Source organism: Centruroides vittatus, unplaced genomic scaffold (assembly GCF_030686945.1).
Source record: "Centruroides vittatus isolate TY-2023 unplaced genomic scaffold, ASM3068694v2 contig_817, whole genome shotgun sequence".
In the NCBI taxonomy this organism is placed as follows: Eukaryota; Metazoa; Arthropoda; class Arachnida; order Scorpiones; family Buthidae; genus Centruroides; species Centruroides vittatus.
Window position 1 is genome coordinate 1,408,850 of NW_027122532.1, and position 21,369 is coordinate 1,430,218.

General features: G+C 36.1%; 3 protein-coding genes across 3 annotated transcripts; all 3 read right to left on the reverse strand.

Annotated features, from left to right (window-relative positions):
* Positions 1-7,986: 7,986 nt before the first annotated feature.
* On the reverse strand, positions 7,987-11,092 carry Mtr4 (exosome RNA helicase Mtr4). The gene has a single exon (XM_067278708.1). The coding sequence runs from the start codon at positions 11,075-11,077 to the stop codon at positions 7,988-7,990; it is 3,090 nt and encodes a 1,029-aa protein (XP_067134809.1). The 5' UTR covers positions 11,078-11,092; the 3' UTR covers position 7,987.
* A 2,453-nt stretch (positions 11,093-13,545) lies between these two features.
* LOC136982181 (calmodulin-like) lies at positions 13,546-14,178 on the reverse strand. The gene has a single exon (XM_067278614.1). It carries the CDS (start codon positions 14,094-14,096, stop codon positions 13,650-13,652), a length of 447 nt encoding a protein of 148 aa, XP_067134715.1. The 5' UTR covers positions 14,097-14,178; the 3' UTR covers positions 13,546-13,649.
* Positions 14,179-18,316: 4,138 nt separating this feature from the next.
* LOC136982201 (THAP domain-containing protein 2-like) lies at positions 18,317-18,634 on the reverse strand. The gene has a single exon (XM_067278635.1). The coding sequence runs from the start codon at positions 18,632-18,634 to the stop codon at positions 18,317-18,319; it is 318 nt and encodes a 105-aa protein (XP_067134736.1).
* Positions 18,635-21,369: the final 2,735 nt, after the last annotated feature.

Here is a 21,369-nt window from a genome sequence, read left to right on the forward strand (position 1 = left end):
CAAGCTATATGCTTCTCATTGAGAATCAATAAGAGATGTATAGTTTAAGAGGAGACTAAGATTACAACTAGCAGCAGTGTAAAACAGAAAACAGTAAAGCCCCTGCAAACTTTTTGAAGGACCTACCTTTCACCTATGAGAAAATTTCAATATTAATATTAATAATATCAATAACTTAAAGTTTATTTTAAATTCAAATAAATTACATTGAACTCCCATATAATGTTCTCCCCTATAACACAAATTCAAATAACGTGTCGAAAAAACTGCGACCGGTACTCGTACGAAATTTGCATTTCGTCGTGCAAAGGTGTACATTTTCTTCTTCGGCAGGCCCGGGTTCAAAATTGCATAAAATCATCTGATAATGCAGGTCTCGAGAATACAATTTTCTATAATGTGAAACGTATCTTCATGTTGTACCAGAGTCTGCTGTATTTGCTGTTTTTTTTAATTCCTTTTTGTTAAAGATTTTCTATCAGAGAATTTCATATAAAACTATATAGTCAAGTTATGTTATTTAACTTAATGAAACTTAATGATATCTGTAAAAACAAGTAGGGAATTTTTGTCTGCATTTCCATTAAAGCCATCACAGACAAACAAGTGTTTCCTTTACATAGTTGAGGAATACAGGTCTCTTGGGACTTAGTTATTATGAAGACAAAAGAAAATTGTTTGTAGTAATTACTTTAAAGATATGATTTTGCACTTAAACCAATTTTCATTTAAACAGAACAGTTTCTGTTAAGTGCTTTTATGTCCTTTCGGCTTCGGGTGGTCAATTTTAACGGAAACAACTAACAAGAAGCTAATAGGTTGTCAATAGTGCCGTTTGCTAATGGAAGCACAGTGTGTTTCTCTAAAAGCAATGTAAACTGGAAGTGATGGCATAAAATATAGCCAAACAACCAGTATTTGGTTAGCTATATGAAAACACACCCATCCATAAGAAAAGTTTTAGATTAGACTTTGTTAATGAAATGAAATTCTCTTTAAAGAAGTTTCCGTATTAAATTTTACGTATAGTTTATCGACAACTTAAAAATTTCTTTTAGCCGTGGCCCCAAACATTGCCAAACCCCTGCATTACAGGGTCTGCAGGGTAATTGTTACACCCCAGACTAGCAGCATCCTATACTAGATGAAAATGATCAGGGCTGCTGAAAGCTTGTATGAGGTAGGAACAAACTTAAGTTTTCTCTGGGCCCAGACAAAAATCTCCAGCATTCTCCTCTCGATGGCCCCGAAAATGAATAAATAAAACAAAATGTATCCTTGCGGGCAGTTCTTCTGCAACACAAATTTATTAAAATGCTTGTGATATGTGCTAATTTACCCATTTGTATTGCAGGAGAAGTACTCGTAAGGATAGTCTCGTTTTATTTGCGTTCGACTCGGCGTGGGACGAGAATCGTTACGACGCAACATCTCTCGATCTTCATTTCTCGTGTTAAGTCTCAATGACGGGCATATAATTCTAAAAATACCTTTGAAATTTCTATGATGATTTTACTCTCGAGAGAGCACTTTCAATTGCACAATATACATACTTCTAGTATTGTATGTGCCTTGTATATAAACACATTTTGTATAAGGTACCATAAATTTTTATATACACGTACTATACATACCATTTTCATTTGGAGTTCTGAGAAAATTACCGGATTTAACAAATGCAGCATTCCAGAAATGCATTAAAAGTTTTGCAACTTCATATACAAAATTTAAAGTTTCAACTATTAATGTATATGAAAAATCTGAATAAAATTAATCTTAGCATATAAAAGATTGAAAGTTTGAAAGCTGATAGTCTTAGAGTTATTTAGATTTTATAAATAATGAAAGTTTTCACTAGAAAATATTTGAGAAATGAATGATAAAATGTTTATATATAAGTTTCTAAATTTGTTTACTGTAAGCTTATATTTTGTCAACTTATTTCTACTTAATAAACTTTTGAAATAAAACTGTGATTTGTAAAATTTATATATATGGATTTCAACACAAGCATTAATAATGACATAGAATAAGTTGCCCACTAAAGCAGCTTTAATGCAGCCGAACGATTACGTAATCCATTTCAAATGAAATGGGCCGTGTCGTCGTCTTGCTTATTAAGCTATATTAAAGCTGCCCTACTAGGCAATGCATCAATTTCGTAGGATGACAGATATGATAAGGTGTGGCTTCGTGAAAGTCTAGATTTAACATAACAATTTACTTTGGGATACTGTGAAAGACAACTCTCGCCTCTAACAATAGTTAGTGCCTAAAAATAGCTATTGAAGACAACTTTAGTGACTTCTAACCATCAACATGCTTTTCTCTGTCGGTGTGTGTTGATCTGTTGTATAGAGAATACGGGGAATTGTACGGAAAACAAGCATTCGCGAGAACGGCGGCTACTCTATTTATATATCCTCCTCGTACACGCCGGGGTGTATATTAGATAAATACGACACTTACTCGAGCCCGTGACCGGTGCGAAAATAAACAAAATCAAATCGACAAACGTTTTCCGAACACCTTCCGTGTCCTTCCTCGGGTTAAAACGGCCGGATTCTTTCGACGATAGTTCTATTACGCAATCGAACTATCGGCGTTCAAATTCGTTTTTTAAAAGTTCGGAACGGTGTTATAAAAAAGAATCCGGCCGTTTTAACCCGAGGAAAGACACGGAAGGTGTTCGGAAAACGTTTGTCGATTTGATTTTGTTTATTTTTGCACCGGTCACGGGCTCAAGTAAGTGTTGTATTTATCTAATACTCTATTTATGATAGCATTGTCATAATCCACATATATAAATAAGTAAAATTCTGATTACCTGGATGCTGAATATCCAGATTACCCTCAGACTGTTAAAAAATAAATAAGCATATATGTATTGTACATGCATGACAAGTAACTTTTTCTAAATGTTGAAAATAAATTATATTTCCATATTTAATATTTTATTCGCACGTAACTATACACATGTACTATACATAATTATGTCCAAACACTTTAGTTATGTATACAATTATATAACAGCTTGATAGGAAAAATATTTATTTTTAGCAAAATTCCAATTATCTGGACATTCTGCATATCCGGATAGCCCAAGTTCCCAATTAATTTGGCTAATTTGAGTTTAACTGTATATTGTAAAGTATCAAACTGAAAACTTTTTCCATCATTGCAATGTTTTGTACTGTAAATAAACACTTTAATTACTGCAAAATATATTCAAAAACAAACCAGAATTATAAATAGAACGATATAATGTAAAACACTTTCAGTACTTTCGAGCTCCTGTGCTAATTGTCAAAATTTCTATTAAATACATACAATCCAGCCAATTCCAAACAGATCCTATTGTCTATGTTAACCGAATATGTAAAATTTTTTATGTTTTTGGTATGTGCCTAGTGTGATTTTTACCTGATAAGATGTGGATAAGGACACGGGTAATCCACAGCATCCACGACTCAGATCGATTGCTGACTAAACTTTGAAACTATTATTGTAAGCTACATTATAGATCCACAGTGGCCAAACTGTAGCTTGCAAGCCGCAAGTGGCAGTTCTAGAATCTAGACCCTTACTGTGGCTTCCATACAGCCTATTTATACAATTTCTTTTTATAAAGTTAAATGTTAAATATATATAATACTGTTCTAATAAAGAATGAGGTATCTTCCTCGGGTCTTTACCATTGCAAATTTGAATATTCGAAGAATCTCTTTGATTGTTGAATTTGGAATGGTTAAGACCCAAGGAAAACTTCTCGAGAAAGTCAAAAACATTAGTGAAAGACTGAAATTATCTGCGGGAAAGAACAAGGCTATAGTTTCGTCATATTGTAAACTGAGGTTTCGTCTTGAACATTTGAAATGAGAATGTGGCTCTTGCATGTTTCTGATAAGCGAACGATATATATGGCTCCTATCATGACAGGATTTGGCTACCCTTTATAGATTACTAAAATATTTAAATTAGATCAATCTGGTGAAAAATTATATGCTTAAATTTTTAGAGTTTCTTAAAGTCCTAATCTAATAGTGTTCTTATATTCTAGTACAAATGCAATAACCCATTTGTTAAGGAAGCAGTGGCGTAGCGTAGTGGGGGCAGCAGGGGCGGCCCGCCCCGGGCGGCACTTTTAGGGGGTGGCATTTTTTCACAATAAATAATAATAATATCTTGTAAAAATTTGAACCATTTCATTTCATATTTTTATCGCACCTACGATTCGAACCGATTGAAATAAGCACGGAATTTTTCATTACTTATTCTGTGACGAAACTGGGGAATCCTCTTTCTTTAAATGTATGTATAATAATGAGAACTTGCTCATTGTAGCGACTGACAACACCGTCTGTACTGACTTGTAGGGATTCCCGTATTTTATTTAAGAGGGGACGAAATTTTAAGGGGCGGCAAAATTTTCCTCCGCCCCGGGCGGCTGACACCCACGCTACGCCACTGTAAGGAAGCCTTCTCAAATGTAAATCCAATTGAAACTGTTTTCTTAGGAGTTTTCTGAAAAGTGTTTAATCTAAGAAAGTTATATGAATTGGATTTACATTTAAGGGGCTTCCTTAATATGAGATGAAATCATTTCATATTAAGAAAGTCTTTTGAGAAAGTCATGAGATACACCATGACTTTCTCAAAAGATGTTGTTAAATTGAAAATTATTATAATTCATAATCATATATATTGCAAATCTAATTAGGGGCATCCATACATTTGGCCACTTGGGGCATGTAATTAATGAATGCCCCTTTTCCTAATCCCAAAAAGGCCCAAATTCCATTATTGACAAACAACAGAAAATGAATAACTTCTAGCCTATTCTGCACTTATAAAAGTAACTAATAAACTATATCTGTCCATGGTCCCATGCACTTTATCAAATGTGTTCAAACCACATTCCTTGTTTTTGAGGCCAAGTTAACCCCAAGTGCATCTAGAGCCATCTCGTGGGATTGCCAATCCGACGTTAAACCACTGAGTTTGAAGCTTCTTGCACGACGTACAATGCCCTTCTTTTATAGCTTACGGGCACTACTGTCTCTAGCTTAATACTTTGCTGTATGTGGAGTTTGTTAACATTATCGCATAAAACTCGGAAGGGAAGAATGCACAGAATTTCTGTATGTTGAAAAATGCCAATTGAATGTATTTAAAACAATGAGTAAACCTTCTATAGATATCAGCACTAAACTTTTATTAAACAAACATTTTGAGTTCTTCATCAGCACGTTGGATTCTTAAATTGCAAATTTAAATCTGATGAACAAGGTTTTTATTCATTAACTTGTATACAAAAAATTCAACGAATAATAGGAGAAAGTTAATTAATTCAATTAATTAACTGATTTTTTGTTTCCGAGGAAGAACGTATTGCCACGTGCAAGACGGATCCAATCCGATCGTATAGGCAAATGACAAGAAAGCTTTCTCTAAATCATAATCATTTGCTGGTCCCTCTTAGCAAAAGAATGTAAAATAGCTTTGCTATATCTTAATTAAAAAATTCAAAAAACAATGCTTTTAGTCTCATTTTGTGAAACTAATATGAAACAAGCCATTCGACATTTTACTAATATGTAAATATTGGGGCCGGTGGTAGAGTTTATGCCGTCCGAGGCAAGACGTGCGTTTAGTGCACTTTATCCACCTACGTAAAACAAAAAAAAATTTGTTTTAAAATACGATATCTATTAAAAGTGGAAAGAAATTTTTGAATTATAGGTATGATATACTATTATACTGTATTTTAAATTTACTGGCTTATCATACATATGAGACTCTATTATGGTATTTAGTCTCGTATGTATGATAAGCCCGTAAATTTAAAATACAATATAATAGTATTATATATATAATACTATTATATTGTAATAAATTTTATATTACAGTTATATATTAAAATTTTATATATATTAATAAATTTTTGAACATTTGTAAACTTTAATTTCATTTACATTACTATATTTTCACTCACAAAAATTTATGAAAATTTGCACCCTGGGCAAATGCCAAGTTTGGCCATGTGGTAGTACCAGTCCTAGTAAATGTTACTATAACAGCTCTGATGGAAATTTATAAACAGGAAGGATAAAAATGTCTGGTTTTGGCAAGTACCTGTGAAGAAAGATCTGTTCCATATGTGTAAGTTTTATTATTGTGGTACTGTTTCGTTAATTAAATGGAACGTGTGTTTTTGTATAATGCTACATTGATAAGCAGATCAGAAATTCTTAAAAATATGCAAGAATCTAGTCTTGCACTTTGAAGACTCCAGATTAAATCCACGTAATTTATCATTAGTAGTCTGCACATTACAGTAAAGCTGCTTTGTTTTTTTTAACATCTACATGCATCCCTCTACCATAATATCAGTTGATTTACAATATAACTTTGGCCAACCTTAATTCCATCATATACTGTTTGAATTAAATTCAAAAAACTTAAATCAGTGGGTATATCAGTTTTGGTTGTGATCTTGACAGCAAGGATTGCTGACATAATAAACAGACATTAAATTTTAACATGCAATAATGAATAGTTTATAACAACCTAAATCAGAAAAAAAAAACCTGGAAAATGGCTTCCACATCCAACAAAGGCAGCAGGTACTGTACATAAATTACCCAGGCATGGAGAGGTAGTGTCAAAAAACAATACAGCACTATTGAGACCCCATAACTGGAATGGGTACAATCTAAACCCTTTAACGAGTATCCATTGTAATTTGCAACAGTGCAGACACTCGCTGTTGTCAATGATACACGTACTTTATTTTTTCCCCATATAGGAAACGGTAGAGTAGGGGAGACGGCCGGATGGCCACGCAGTCGAGGTGGCAGCCTCCGCTCTGGGGACCCGGGATTGAATCCGGATGGGTTGAGAAATCCCCAGAAATTTTTTGGGAGTGGTCTATTCAGATATGTCAGGCCCCGTGCCCCTCACCACCCAGTCACCCCAGTGTGGGCCTAGCTGAACCCATAATGGGCCTGCTAAAAGAGGCCCTCTTAGTGCCCACAGGACAGAGAGTGAAAAAAAAAAAAAAAATAGAGTAGGGGATATCATTCCCCATTCCTTGTCCATCCTGGCCAACCCCATCCATGAGTATAATTGTACATTCTATACATGCTATTAAATAATTTGCCATGTTTGAAAACTATGTTGAAAATAAGCATTTACGGTAGAGCGTCATTTATCCGAATCAATTGGGGACTGGGATTGTTCGGATAACCGATTACGTACGAAAAAATATATTAACCTATCCCGTGTTGAAATTTTTCTCCGTCACTTCGCGTTGAATTTTCGTCAATTTTAAGCCTAACAAAAATTTTTATAATAATAATCGTGGCTATTGTATCGTTAGAAATTATTTCTTTATTTTGTACAAACAAAATAAATATATTGGAAAATATAAAAACAAAAAAAATTATACTTTAGAAGTTAATCTAGTATCAAAAACATTCGATTCGGCACGACACGGTCTGACTGGAAAGCTTTCGGTTGATCGGCTTTTGGATAAACGACGCTCTACCGTATCACTTAATAATTACTAAAAATACAATAAAACATTCATTAAGTAGATCATATTTATTCAAAACCACAGTTTGTTTATTTATTTATTTATGCAAATTTTATTTACATGGAATAAATAAATCAATCATAATTAATATGAAAAAATAATTTTAATTTGATAGTTTAAAAACAAGTATATAGAATTGCTTTTAAATAAGAAAAGACAAAATAATATTTATATGTTAAATTCTAGAGTTAATGCTTACTCTAAAATAAAATAGCTAAGTTAGCTAATGCTTTTCATTCTTACTTTGAAAAATACAAATGGTCAATACATATTTTAATTAAGTTTAGATACTAATTTCATAATAATGGAAATGATTTTAACTGTCAAATCAAAAGGTTGCATTAGAATAAACAAACTTTGGTTTTGCAATGCACAGTTCAATTTCTTAGTTTATAAGTATAAACTTGCTGCAAATACAATGTCTCTCTTAATTAATTTGATTGCTTCGGAAAATTTATTTTCTAAAGCCGTATTTCCAATGGACTTGGAAGCCTGACACATCTGTCTGAGTAATTCTTCTAGACGGCGCATGCATCTGATGATGCTGCCTTCAAATACGTCAGTCATTTTACAAATTTGTCCAAAATTTGCTCCCTTGCTCCATGCATAAATGACATCCATTAGATGGGGTCTGAAAGATTCGACGTAATCACTTTCGTCCAAAACTAATTTTGCTTCTTTGCAGACGTGTGCAATTCTACGCGCCATTTCTTGCATCTGTCTCAGTGGTCCCGAAAGTTCGTCCGTTAACTTCGGCATTTCGTTAGACTTTTCTTGAAACACAAAACAAGACAGTAATGCCGTAGCCTGATGGACGTTCAGATCGTTGAAAACGCCGTTAAAAATCATCTCCGTCAATAGTAATTCGTCTGCACTACTTATTTCGCAAGCGATTCTTCCTTTTAATTCGATTACGTCGGCGGCCGAACTGTAGCCCATTCTTCTTAACACCCGTTTTCTGCATTTTAATTCTTCCATTTGTAATAAACTCTGAGCCTTTCTCAATTCTGATTTGACATTTTTTATTTCAATATCTATCTGCACTTTTTTAATATAAGAACTGTATAAATTTTCTAATTGGGGATCGTTATGTATTGGATGAGAGTATAACCTTTGTTCAAATGCTTCAATTTTTCGTACCACGTCCTTAAAGCCACTTTCTTTAATCTTCATATCTTCGATGGGATCTAACAAAGGTACACCGTCAGGAAATCGTTTATGTATTTCTTGAATAGATTTCAGCACGGACATCCTATTCACTAATGGTCGCAAATCTTGGGGATAATACAAACGAATTGAGCTAATTTGTTGTATTAGATGCATCCTTATGGGAACGACTTGCATTTCGCCTTTCTCGCCAGGTGGTGGTGGTTTTAATGACGAAGTGAGTTTATTTTTTGCACTTTCTTTACTAACATGAATTAATACATCTATTGTATATTCTGGTTCGGTTAGACTACTATCTTTAGTCTGCTTTTTCTGGAAATTTATGATAATTCCCCAACCAAAATCATTATCATTATTTTTTACATGTATCATGCGACCAGGCTGCATAAAGGGAACGCAAAACTGCGGTTTAATGAGGTATTCCTGAAACTCTTTACTTAAATTGCCCAACTGTTGTCGTATTTTGTAGTACGTTCCTATTTCGGATTCGCGAGGAATTTTTATTTCATCATGTTCCTTTTGTAGTACTTTTAATTTATCAAGAAGTTGTGGAATGGCAGCATAATTCTGAAACTGAAAGAAAGATCGTTCCATCATATATTCTGGATTTATTTCTTCAACTCTTAATAAGTTAAGCACCATGTTATATGTTAAATGGAATGCACTGTTAATTGGATCCGGTAAACCTTTCACTATTTCTTTACCAACCGAAGGACTCATTTTTTCGTCAACCATAAGAATTACTATCCCTCTTTCATCCAATCCTCTTCTACCAGCTCTACCGCTCATTTGAATATATTCGCCAGATGTGACCCATCTGTAACTCTTTCCATCAAATTTGCGAGCACTGGTGAATAAAACTGTCCTCGCTGGCATATTTAAACCCATGGCAAATGTTTCCGTAGCAAACAAAGCTTTTATCAGTCCTTCTGAAAACAGAATTTCTATGGTTTCTTTTAATATTGGCAACAGTCCAGAATGATGAATGCCAATTCCTCTCTTAAGCAGTGGAAGAACGTGTTCTACCTGAGGGAGTTTCTTATCTTCTTCCGATAATACATCCATAGCATTATTGAATACTTCTTCCACTAATTCTTTTTCTTCATTAGTGTTAAAATCTAATTTCGACATTTGTAAAGCATATACTTCACATTCTTTTTTACTAAAACTGAAAACAATCACCGGTGCAAAATTTCTTTCCATAATCATTTTGACAATTTTATAACAATTCGATTCTCCTTTAAATCCTCCTTTTCTTCCTTTCATAATTGCATCACCTTTAGCTGCATCACCAGCATTCTGAAGCACCGACATAGCCGTATTAAAGTTTTCTTCCCTGAAGTTTCCATTATCATCTACAACAAGATGCAAACCATCTCCACCGGCGGGAAATATGTAGTGTTGAAGCGGCACGGGTCTATAATCGGTATATACGACATGACAAGGTTGCTTATGCAAGTGACAAACCCATTCTGCAAACTGTCTAGCATTAGGAATTGTTGCAGATAAAAATACATAATGTACACTATCTGGCAATAAAATGATCGTTTCTTCCCACACAACACCTCTCTCTTTATCTCTCATATAATGAATTTCGTCGAAAACAACCCAACCGACTTCTCTCATGACCTCCGACCCTCTATAAAGCATGCTTCTGAGAATTTCCGTAGTCATTATCAGACAACTCGCCGACGGATTTATTGTTACGTCTCCCGTCATCAGTCCCACATCTTTAAATTCTTCATAAAATTCTCTGTACTTCTGATTACTGAGAGCTTTAATGGGCGTCGTGTAGATAACACGCTGCTTGTCTCTCAGAGATGTGGCGATGGCATATTCGGCGACGACGGTCTTTCCCGCCGAAGTGTGAGCCGACACGAGAACGGACTGGTTATTTTCTAAGCATAAAATAGCTTCTTTCTGAAACGGATCTAGGATGAACGGGTACTCCTTTGCCGGTTGACCAGATGGCGAGTTTAATGCTTTATATACTTCATTATGAGGTACAGCTACTTCATGGAGGCATGCTTCCACCGTTTGGACAGTGTGTATTTGTATTCTTGGTAAACATTCTTCTATATTTATATCAGCTAAAGCTATCTTTTGCTTTTTAGAACACTCTTCTTTATCATCATCTTCGTCTTCATCATCATCTTCATCCACCTCACTGAAGCTTCGTTTCTCCTTTAAAACTGACTTAATAACATCCGATTCTGAAATTTCTGCTTTCTTGCTACTCTCCTGATCTTTCTTGCATATGGTTTGTTTACTTTCTTTTTCGAAAACATCAAACAAATCGTCAGTGTCCTCCATCTTGTTAAAACGTGCACCGAGTTATAAGTGTTGCCAGATGAATTAAACTAATTTTTTTAAAAATTATTTTCAAATATTTTTATAAATTTTTTAATTATTTTTTTAAAGTGATTTTTAGTTGTTTATTTTAAGAAAATATTTTAAATTTTACTTTTTAATACATTTCGTCAACTTTTCTCTTTGCCTTCTACTATCAACAACTAGAATATAGGAAATATTCTAGGACAGCGGTTCCGCGGCCGGATGGCCGAGCGGTCAAGGTTAGCAGCCTGCCGCCCTGGGGGACCCGGGATCGAATCCGGACGGGTCGAAAAATCCCCAGGAATTTTTCGGGGGTGGTCCGTCCGGATATGTCGGTCCCCGTCCCTCACCACCCGGCCGCCCCATTGTGGGCCTGGCCGAACCCATAATGGGCTTGCTATAAGAGGCCCTCTTAGTGCCCACAGGGCGGAAAGAGTTAAAAAAAAAAAAAAAAAAGGACAGCGGTTCCCAACGTTTTTTCATTAGCGTACCCCTGTGACATTTCCAACTTTTCAACGAGCAACGCATGCGCAAATCTCGCACTGCCCGTTTGTAGAGAGTGTCGCCATTTTGAATTTTATTTTGACTTGGTTTTCGGTCCCCTGAGTACCTACAAGTCTGTTTTTTTTTTTTTTTTTTTTTTATGCGCGCATGATTTGGGCACCTATTACTCTGTGCCAAATTGCAACTTCTGACATGTACTACTTCATACCTCTAAGCTGGTAACACAGCAGGGAGTACGATTTTATAAACAAAACATAGTCTTGTCAATAAAAAATTAATAAAAATACTGAATAAACAATAAAAACATTACCGCTTGTAGAGAAAATCTGGAAAAACTAATTATGTCCTTCTCCTTGCTAACAATAAAAAATACTTTTTATAAACAAACAAATACTTTTTTCAAACAACACGTGGGGATATTGTTGCTAGATGATAATAATAACAACGGTAACACACCCCACCATCAAAAGCCCGTAGCATAATCACTAATCACGCACAGCGTCGTAACTAGTCTTTTATGCGCCCGGTGCGAGCTTCTGTAACTACGCCCCAAAACTATGATATAAAACTTGGTCCAGGTCATTTCTACGCCTATTCAGGGTTTACGCCCTGTGCCTGGGCACCGCTGGCACCGCCCTAATTACGGCACTGATCACGCATGATGGTATTCCCACTACCATTTACCGACTGCGCAACATTTATAGATCTGTTGCATTGTACAATCGGCAGCATAAGTTCTTATTTCTATTTTTGCATTTTGAAACGTATAATAAAGTTTGTGATTGTTGCAAGGAACATTTTTTTCTTAATAATTTTTAATACTCCAACTCGGACAAAACAGTATAGTCTACAGTACTATACTCACGTTTATTTTTTCAAAATTGATCCACAAAACTAGGGATGTTACTCACGCAAAAGTTTACCTAATCATTTATTGATAACCAATAATTAAATGTTATTCTTACCAGAACTGAAACGTTTCTGACAAACTCCTGTATTGACATTCACTTTATCCGTATTGAAATTTTTTCGGTTAATTCTCCAGAGCCATGCAGATTGCCTTCGCGGTGAAAGCTCCTCGATTTGGGGTCATCGATGACAAATAATGCCAGGAATTTTAAAAAACGATATTACTTTGTTCTTGAGTGAATGTTCATGTATAACTATAATTATACTCATTGACAAAAAAGTTATGCACCTATATAAAACTGTCCGACTACTTTTTTTTTTTTTTTTTTTTAACTCTTTCCGCCCTGTGGGCACTAAGAGGGCCTCTTTTAGTAGGCCCATTATGGGTTCGGCCAGGCCCACAATGGGGCGACCGGGTGGTGAGGGACGGGGCCCGACATATCCGAACGGACCACCCCCCGAAAAATTCCTGGGGATTATTCGACCCGTTCGGATTCGATCCCGGGTCCCCCAGAGCGGTAGGCTGCCACCTTGACCGCTCGGCCATCCGGCCCCACTGTCCGACTACTGGGAAAACTTGCAGCAATGTCTCCAAATAGATACGTAAATGATTACGGTTGTGGCTCAGTTGCACGCCATGTAATTCAACCAGTGTGTCTTATAATCGCTACCTCAGTATCCTTTAAAAAGAAAGAAATTTGCAGAGGCCCTCTGAGGTCGCAATTTTCAGTCTACTAGTAATATAGTTTAGGTGTACCTACAATAAACCTGCCAGTACAACGCAGTAAAAGTGGCCCCGAGAATATCAGTTTTGAGTCGGGCGATTTCATGCTTATTGATCAGCAATCTGTTATTTTTCAATGGAAAATACCTCGCGTATATATTTTTCAATTTTTGGAGGCGTAATCTAACAGTTTTAAACAGATTGATTAATTAATTAACTTGATATCCCAAACACACTAGCCATTTATAATACATAACCTACAGTTTTTAACACCAATAATTTAAAATATTTTACTGAATATTAAACTTTTTTAATACATTAATCACTTTAAAAACTGTAATTTTGGTTTTTAAGAAGCCGAAATTCACATTTATAATCCACAAAGTTCATATATACTGACGTTAAATATCGATTTTACTTCGAAGTGACCATGTCCACAAACTCCTGATATTTGATTCTTCCTTGGTTGTCGATTTCTACATCGCGAAGCAACTCGTCCATTTCTTCATCGGTCAACTTCTCACCCAAATTAGTAAGAGCATGGCGGAGTTCGGCAACTTTTATGTAGCCCGTGTTATTTTGATCGAAAATCTTGAAGGCATCTCTGATTTCTTGTTCGCTGATGGCTTCCCTCATCTGTTTGGCCATCAGTTCTAGAAAAAGTGGGAAATCGATTTGATCCCTTCCCGAATTTCGTAGATCCTGGATCATGGCCTTCAACTGAGCTTCAGTTGGATTTTGTCCGAGCGAACGCATCAGGGTGCCAAGCTCCTTACCAGTTATGGTGCCATTCCCTTCCTTATCGAATAAGGAAAAAGCTTCTCTAAATTCCGAAATTTGTTCTTCGGTTAGCTGCTCCATTTTTTCCTCTTTTCCTTTTCTTTAATTTAATTTAAAATTCTTCGAAACGAATTCCCCGATTCTTTTATTTTAAATAATTCGAAATTAATTGCGCAATGGTATGATGTTTCGAACGTTAATTCTTAAATAATAAAGTTTTAAAAATTAATTTATTCTTTATATTAATGAATTTATTCAGAACATTAATTGCATATTTAATTTTAACGTAATTTTTTATAAACTCTGAAGGACTCGAAATCGAATCTGAACGTGTCAATAAATCCCAGGTCTATAAACACAGTCTGGACACGATACCGCGATGCATCGCGGCAGTGGCCATATTGAGTTCTTTGACAACCTCAAAGGACCCCATACGGTGACTTCTGTGTACAGTGTTTATAGAGCGATTTGATTATTTGGTCTCAATTATTTGAATTTTTTGTAATCTATTTATTTAAAAATGGTTTGAGATCCAGCACCGAACTGTAAAAATTCGTCAGCCAAGTGTGTAAAATTGTTCTGTTTTCCCACTGACAGATCCAGCAGAGTCATGATTTAAGTTAATATAAATAATGGTTTATTAATGACTAGTAGCCCGGAACGTCTCTAGTGGACGTTCTAGCAGCAGCAGTGTCATTCCGTGGTATAAATAATAAATTCTTATTACAAATAAAAATAATAATAATATACTGAATTTCTCGTGGCGTACCCTACTAAAACGCAGTCAAAAACGCAAAATAAACCGCATTTATTATTTTAATATTTTTATGCAAAAAACTGAATTTATTGTTAATGTAAATAATAGCTAGGAGCGCCCCTAGTGGCGTTTTTGGCATACCGTGACAGAGACTGCCACTCCCAGTTTTTCAATTTTATGTAATAGACAAGTTGAAAAGCCCGATGCAGGCATCGGGGCATACTAAATTACAAATAAAAATAATAATATACTGAGTATTATACTGTAAAAATAATTTATATTTTAAATTTAAATAATAGCTAGGGGCGCCCCTAGTGGCCGTTTTTGCCATACCGTCAGACTACTATATAACAGGGGTGGTCAACAAGTCGATCGCCAAGCCAATTTTGGTCGATCGCTAGCGATGTCTTGACTTAATGTATTATATTTGTAACCGAACGCAACGATATGCATGCAGTTATAAGCAGTGAGTGCACTTCGTACTGAAACAGTGTATAAACATAGTATGTATTTCACACTTCCCCCTCCCCACATAGACTATGCCTATGACAACAAGTCGATCGCGACACATTTTTACGATAAAAAGTAGATCTTATGCGCACAAAAGTTGGCCACCTCTGCTATATAAAGCTGAAAAAATGGGCAGTGTGGGAAAGCAAGGTATACAGAGATAAGGTAGCGCAACTCGCTCTAGCGAGAAAAATGCCACTGCGCATGACGTCACCATCGAGAAACTTGATTCACTACCGCTCTGTATAGAGAAACGAATGCACCGCAAAACTCAAACAACGGTTAATAAACTTGTACGATTGTTAATATGGTGCTATTCAAAATCAAATTAATTAATTAAATTACGCCTGTAAACTTATTCTACATAACACGCCGCAATTCACTCGTATGAGAAAACTAATTAGAGAAAAAGTATTCTATAAGCAATTAAATCGTTACTTTACCTCATGGCTACTCTTCAGGCAAATAAACATGAAAAAAATATGAAAAATAAAAAATAGGCAAATAAACATGAAACAATAAAAAATAAATGTTTTTCCGTGATATTTCCCGAGTAAAGAATAAAATTTTTTTTGTTATAAATATGTTTCTTATATAAAACTAAAGTTTAAAAAAATAATACTAATGCTTCACAAGTAACAAAATACATTTTTGCTTTTTTATTCAATACAAAATGAATGTAGGTATTACAATAGATCTAGATATATATACATACTGGTTTAAGTAAAACATTGCATCAAGAGAGCTATTTATATAAATTTATATATATATTATAAATTTTTTAGTGTCTGGCTGTGCAAGCATATGAAGCTTGCCACTTTCTTGCCTTTTTTTGGTGTTGTTTGGCAGACCTTTGGATTTTGCTTTCTGCATTTATATAACGTATCCTTATAAAAAGTCTTGTTCTGACATACGATTTTATTACTTGAAGATGCAAATGTGGAAACTTCTTTGATAAAATTTCGCAGAGGCCCTTAACGACATTGCTCACTTTGGAAATATTGTTTCCAATAAACAGCGAAAATGTTACTTCCATTTGCTTTACAGTGTTCAGCCAGCTATCTGTTGGCATTATCAAGCCACCTCGAGACAATTTTTCTATCCAGTCATTGTTCAATTGAGGTGAAGAGAGTTTCATTTCTTCACTATTATGACCAAGAGAAATATCAATTTGCTTGCAACGATAAGCAATATAACCTGCTAAGTAGCGCAGTCCCTGTTCAGAACATTCAGCTGTAGGTACTGACAGACAAGATGGAGAAATTTCTAAAGTCATTTCTTGCACCTCTGAGTCCTCTCTCAATCATCTTAAGTGCTTCTTCCATACTAGGAATTAATCCAGTGAAAAGATGCGATGTAAGGTATTCATCAGCATCTTTGTCAATTGCTACTGGACATGAAGAGCTTAATGTAATGTCAGTAACATTTCTATTCATGATCATAAGACGTAAACGATTCTTAAATTCAACAGGGAGGGGGTGGTCATATGTTCTTCCTAATGCACGAATCTGAGAAAAAAAATTTTCTAAACAGTCTTGATTAAATCTTGCAGTTAAAATGTACTTAATATTGTAATTTTTACCAAGGTCTGTGTAGCAGCAGAGGAGTGAACGAATGGAGATAAGGAAGCCTTTCTGAAATGGTAACAAATGTGTTCTTTTTCCCAACTTCATATTCTTACAAATAGAATAAAATTTGCGAAGTACTTGTTCTTGGCCTTCTGTATGCATTCCAAAGGCACTAGCAATTGGACGATCATCAATTTTAGGGATTCTTGAATTGAGGATGTCAAAAGTATCGTTTACAAGTTTTACAAAATCAGAAATTTCCTGGTCATCAGGTAGAAGGAAAGATATTGCTTGAGCGACACGATTAGAAAATAACTGGCAAGCTAGATTAACTTTTTGACGTTCTCTTCCATGCACATCCACATGAGCTTGTGTCAGTTTTGGACATAGCTTCATTTCCCCATTATCCAAGGATAATATTTTCAGAAAAACATCTTTATTCACATGTTTTCCTCCTGGTAAAATAATGCCTTCATCTAATACATGATTCCTCAAAAGTTTAATCAAATGTGGCACATCTGAATAGACCCATATGTGCTTTCCTGGATGTGTAGGATTTTCAAAGCATGTATTTTCATGGTCAACTTTGAGATAGTTCCATACCTTTGAATTTTTTCCTCCCCGATCACACACAACAGCAACAACTATAAATCCTGCACTCTGAACTTTAGTTATTATTTCTTTCAATAATTCACCTGTCATAGTGGTATCAAAGTCATAATAAACAGGCTGTTTCCAATTCCCACACAGGGCACGAGCCATTACTACCTGTACCTGACTGTGAGGTCCAAAAACTTTGTCCATCTCTTGGTCATAACAGAGTCTGGAGTCAACATTCATTTCATCAAAGCTTAGAATGCAGAGAGATTCTATAACTGTGAGACTTTCAGATTTCATCTTCATTATTTGCAAAACATCATGCAGTACTCCTGGATAGCAATGAAAAGATGAAGAAACCCATCTCCTTAAAGTAGAAAGTACAGGTAAAGGGATTCCAAGGCTTTTTCTCATATACATATAACACTTCTTAGACAAAGAATGTAGGGTCAGTGCTTTTGCTATATCTTCTTTTGTCCAATGTGGCTTCATTTTTTGTGTTATAAGACAATCTATTTGTGTTTTGGTAAATATTTTTTTCAAAATATTATTTATTTTCTCATTCACTTCTTCATGTTTTTTACTTTCTAATAATTTTAATTTTTGATTTTTCTCAGTAAGAGCCAAATGTAATAATTTATTTTTTCTTTTCAGAGTAAATATTTCCCTCTTCAAGTGATCAATTTTAGCATTTGCTAAATCCAGTTTTTTTGCTAATTTCACTTCCAGAGAAGGCTCACTTATAGGTTCAGTTTCAGTACCTATGTCAATTTTATTCTTTTTTGGTGAAAGATGGGACAGTCTGTTCGGTGCACGTTTCTGATTTTCTCGCTGTGTATATCTTATTGTTCTGTCATGCATTTGCTCTACTATCTCTGATGTACAGTACATGGGACATCCGAAGATCTAACAGGAGCTAGATTTAAAGATGGCACAGCATCAGGTTTTAAGCGTCTCCTGGAAGGTATATTTAAGAATTCTGCCTTTAGATCTCTCTCATAGTCGTCTTTAAGGAAGTGTGCACTGCAAACTGTTGCATTTTCAACATTGACTTTGTCCTCTTGTTTGCAGGCATGAATCCACTTACTTCTAAGAGTAGGATGCTTTGGAAAAGAATGATAAATTACATTACTTCCTTTAGTCTTTTGATTGTAATTTTCACACACTGCCACGCAACAGTTTGGCATTATTCAACTTGATCAATGAACAATAACTAAAAAATTCACACGTCAACACACTACTACTTAACAGATACTTTAAAAATATTAAATTTTACCTTATACTTGTATTCCGAACACCCATCAAAACTTAATTTCAAATGTAAACGAACAAAGATCACCACGGTATGTCGAAAGCTCACGTATTTCTTGGAGCATGTTTCTCGATGGTGACGCCATGTGCACAACGATTAAAAGAGAAACCTACTGCGCACGCAAAGTGCGCAGTAGGTTTCTCTTTTAATCGTTGTGCACATACTCTCTTTAGAGTATTCCCCGTGCAGGAACAAAACAAAAAGAAACTTCAAAGAAATAAATCACACACTCTATGACTCCAATGCAAGGAACTTAAAGTTTATTTTAGTCCTTCCAATCACTACTCTGTCCCTTCGCTATAACAGACACTAAAACAAAAGAAACAACACACACAAAAAAAAAAAAAAACAATCTCGCGACTCTATCGTCTACACGTCCCCTCTCTCTTTCTTCCAAAAAAGTCCTTCTTCCGTTGAGCATGCGCTATCTCCCTCTCTTCCTCCTTGATCCGGGTTTTTTTTTCATCGAAAACGCGGCCCATCCTTTCTTTACCCTGAGGCCCACCCAAGGATCACGCAATAAAACACGTGATCTTTGGACCACATATTTCCCCTCCTCCCATTAACCTTTACAACAACAACAAATGGAAATTTTTTTTTCTTTACACTATAAGTAATGTTGGGCTCACCAATATGCTACATTTTGTATCTTTACAAAGTTTAATATCTAATTGTAGTTTCCACGACTCAATGCACGGAAGTCAATTTGGCGCCTTCTCAAGTTGTACCCGCCACTCAAACTATCTTCAGTTTGAGGTAGTCTCTCACCTTGATCTTTATAATTCTCATCATTTTCTGGTAGAACAGTTTCCCTTTGTCTATATGCCCTACGTTCGATTTGTTCCTCCTCTTCGTTATCTCGTATCTCGTCAGCTCTGACTGGTAATTTTCGTGGCGTACGTCCTTTCTTTTTTCTAAGATTAGCCAATTTGCTCTCGGGACCAACATACCTCTTGAGCCGGTCAATGTGGACTGTTTGGTCATCCCCATCCTTACATCCCCTTATTCTTACGTTCACTTCGTTTATCCTATCAACTATGCGGAAAGGCCCCAAATACTTTGCAGAGAATTTTCGTTTTGTAGGATCATGAAGAGGTCGTGCTAGCCAAACTAATTCTCCCACTTCAAATTTTCGGAGAGAGCGGTGTCTATTCCAATATTCCCGACTCATTCTTTTGCTCTCGTCACTCAGAGCGCGCGCTATTTTATGCGCAGTCTCGAGTCTCTCCACGAGATCTGAGCGGTAACTTTCTATGTTCTGGTTCCACTCGACTCTGTCTATCTTGTCACCATTAGGGAAACGGGGGTCAAAACCGTAAATTAAAAAATTGGGCGTCTCACCTGTGGCTGAATTTACAGCGTTTCTATACGCGAACATGGCTGCTGGGAGGTGGGTATCCCAATTACGATTATCCCCATCTGATATGCGGGCGATAATTTCAACAATTGTTTTATTAAACCGTTCAATGAGGCCATTAGACGTGGGACGGTATGCGGTCGTCACTCTTCGTTTGACCTCTAACATTCGGCACACTTCCTCCATCGTACTAGATGTCAAATTCGGTCCTCGATCCGATATTAGTACGGTCGGGCACCCGAATCGACAGACGAAATTGCAAAAGAATGCCTCGGCGATTGTGTTTGCATCTTGGGAGGGGATGGCCACGGCTTCAGCATATCTTGAGAATAAATCAATGAATACGAGTATATAACGGTTTGATCGTTCCGTTACTGGGAGTGGTCCTATAAGATCAACAGAGACTTCGACCATGGGGCGCGACGCTGTTTTGAAATCCTGGACGGGGGCTTTTCCTTTGTGACGATTATAACGCTGGCACACCTTGCACACTCTAACGAATTCCTCTATCCTTTTCCACATCTTCGGAAAGTAGAAATGGCGTTTAACTGCAGCAAACGTTTTGGCGATTCCCATGTGACCGGCAAGGGGGTGACAATGATGTGTCGAAATAATTTGATTGACTGCACTTTCACCAACACATCTTCTAATCATTCGACAGTCATCATCTACTTGGTTAATTGTCACAAGTTCACTGTCGATAATATCGAAATTTTCTATAGGCATATCCACCGTGTCGTTTGGTCTCTCTATCCCAAGAATTTTTCGTTTAATTGGACCGAAAATTTTATCGGTGTCCTGAGACTTTATTATGAGTTTGTCAATCTCTTCCATGGGTCTAGACTGATCCGATGTCACATTATTTGTAATCACATCACTGTGAACTCTTGAGAGAAAATCCGCAACCACGTTCTCTTTTCCTTTTACATGAGCCAAAGTTAGATCATATTCGCTCAATTCCATGGCCCATCGCATTAGGCGTCGGTTGTGATTCTGCATATGTTGTAGAAATACTAGTGGTTTATGATCGGAGTAAACAATCACCGGGCGTCCAAGTACAAGGTATCTAAAATGACGTAATGCTAGGACGATGGCCAGGCATTCCTTTTCCACAGTCGAGTACATCCTCTCGTTCCCTTGCAGCTTCTTACTATAAAATCCTATTGGGCTGACATGTTCCTTCTCCCCCACCCTCTGGTTCAACACTGCCCCTATGCATCCCTCGCTGGCATCGGTACTCAAAAGGAATTCGC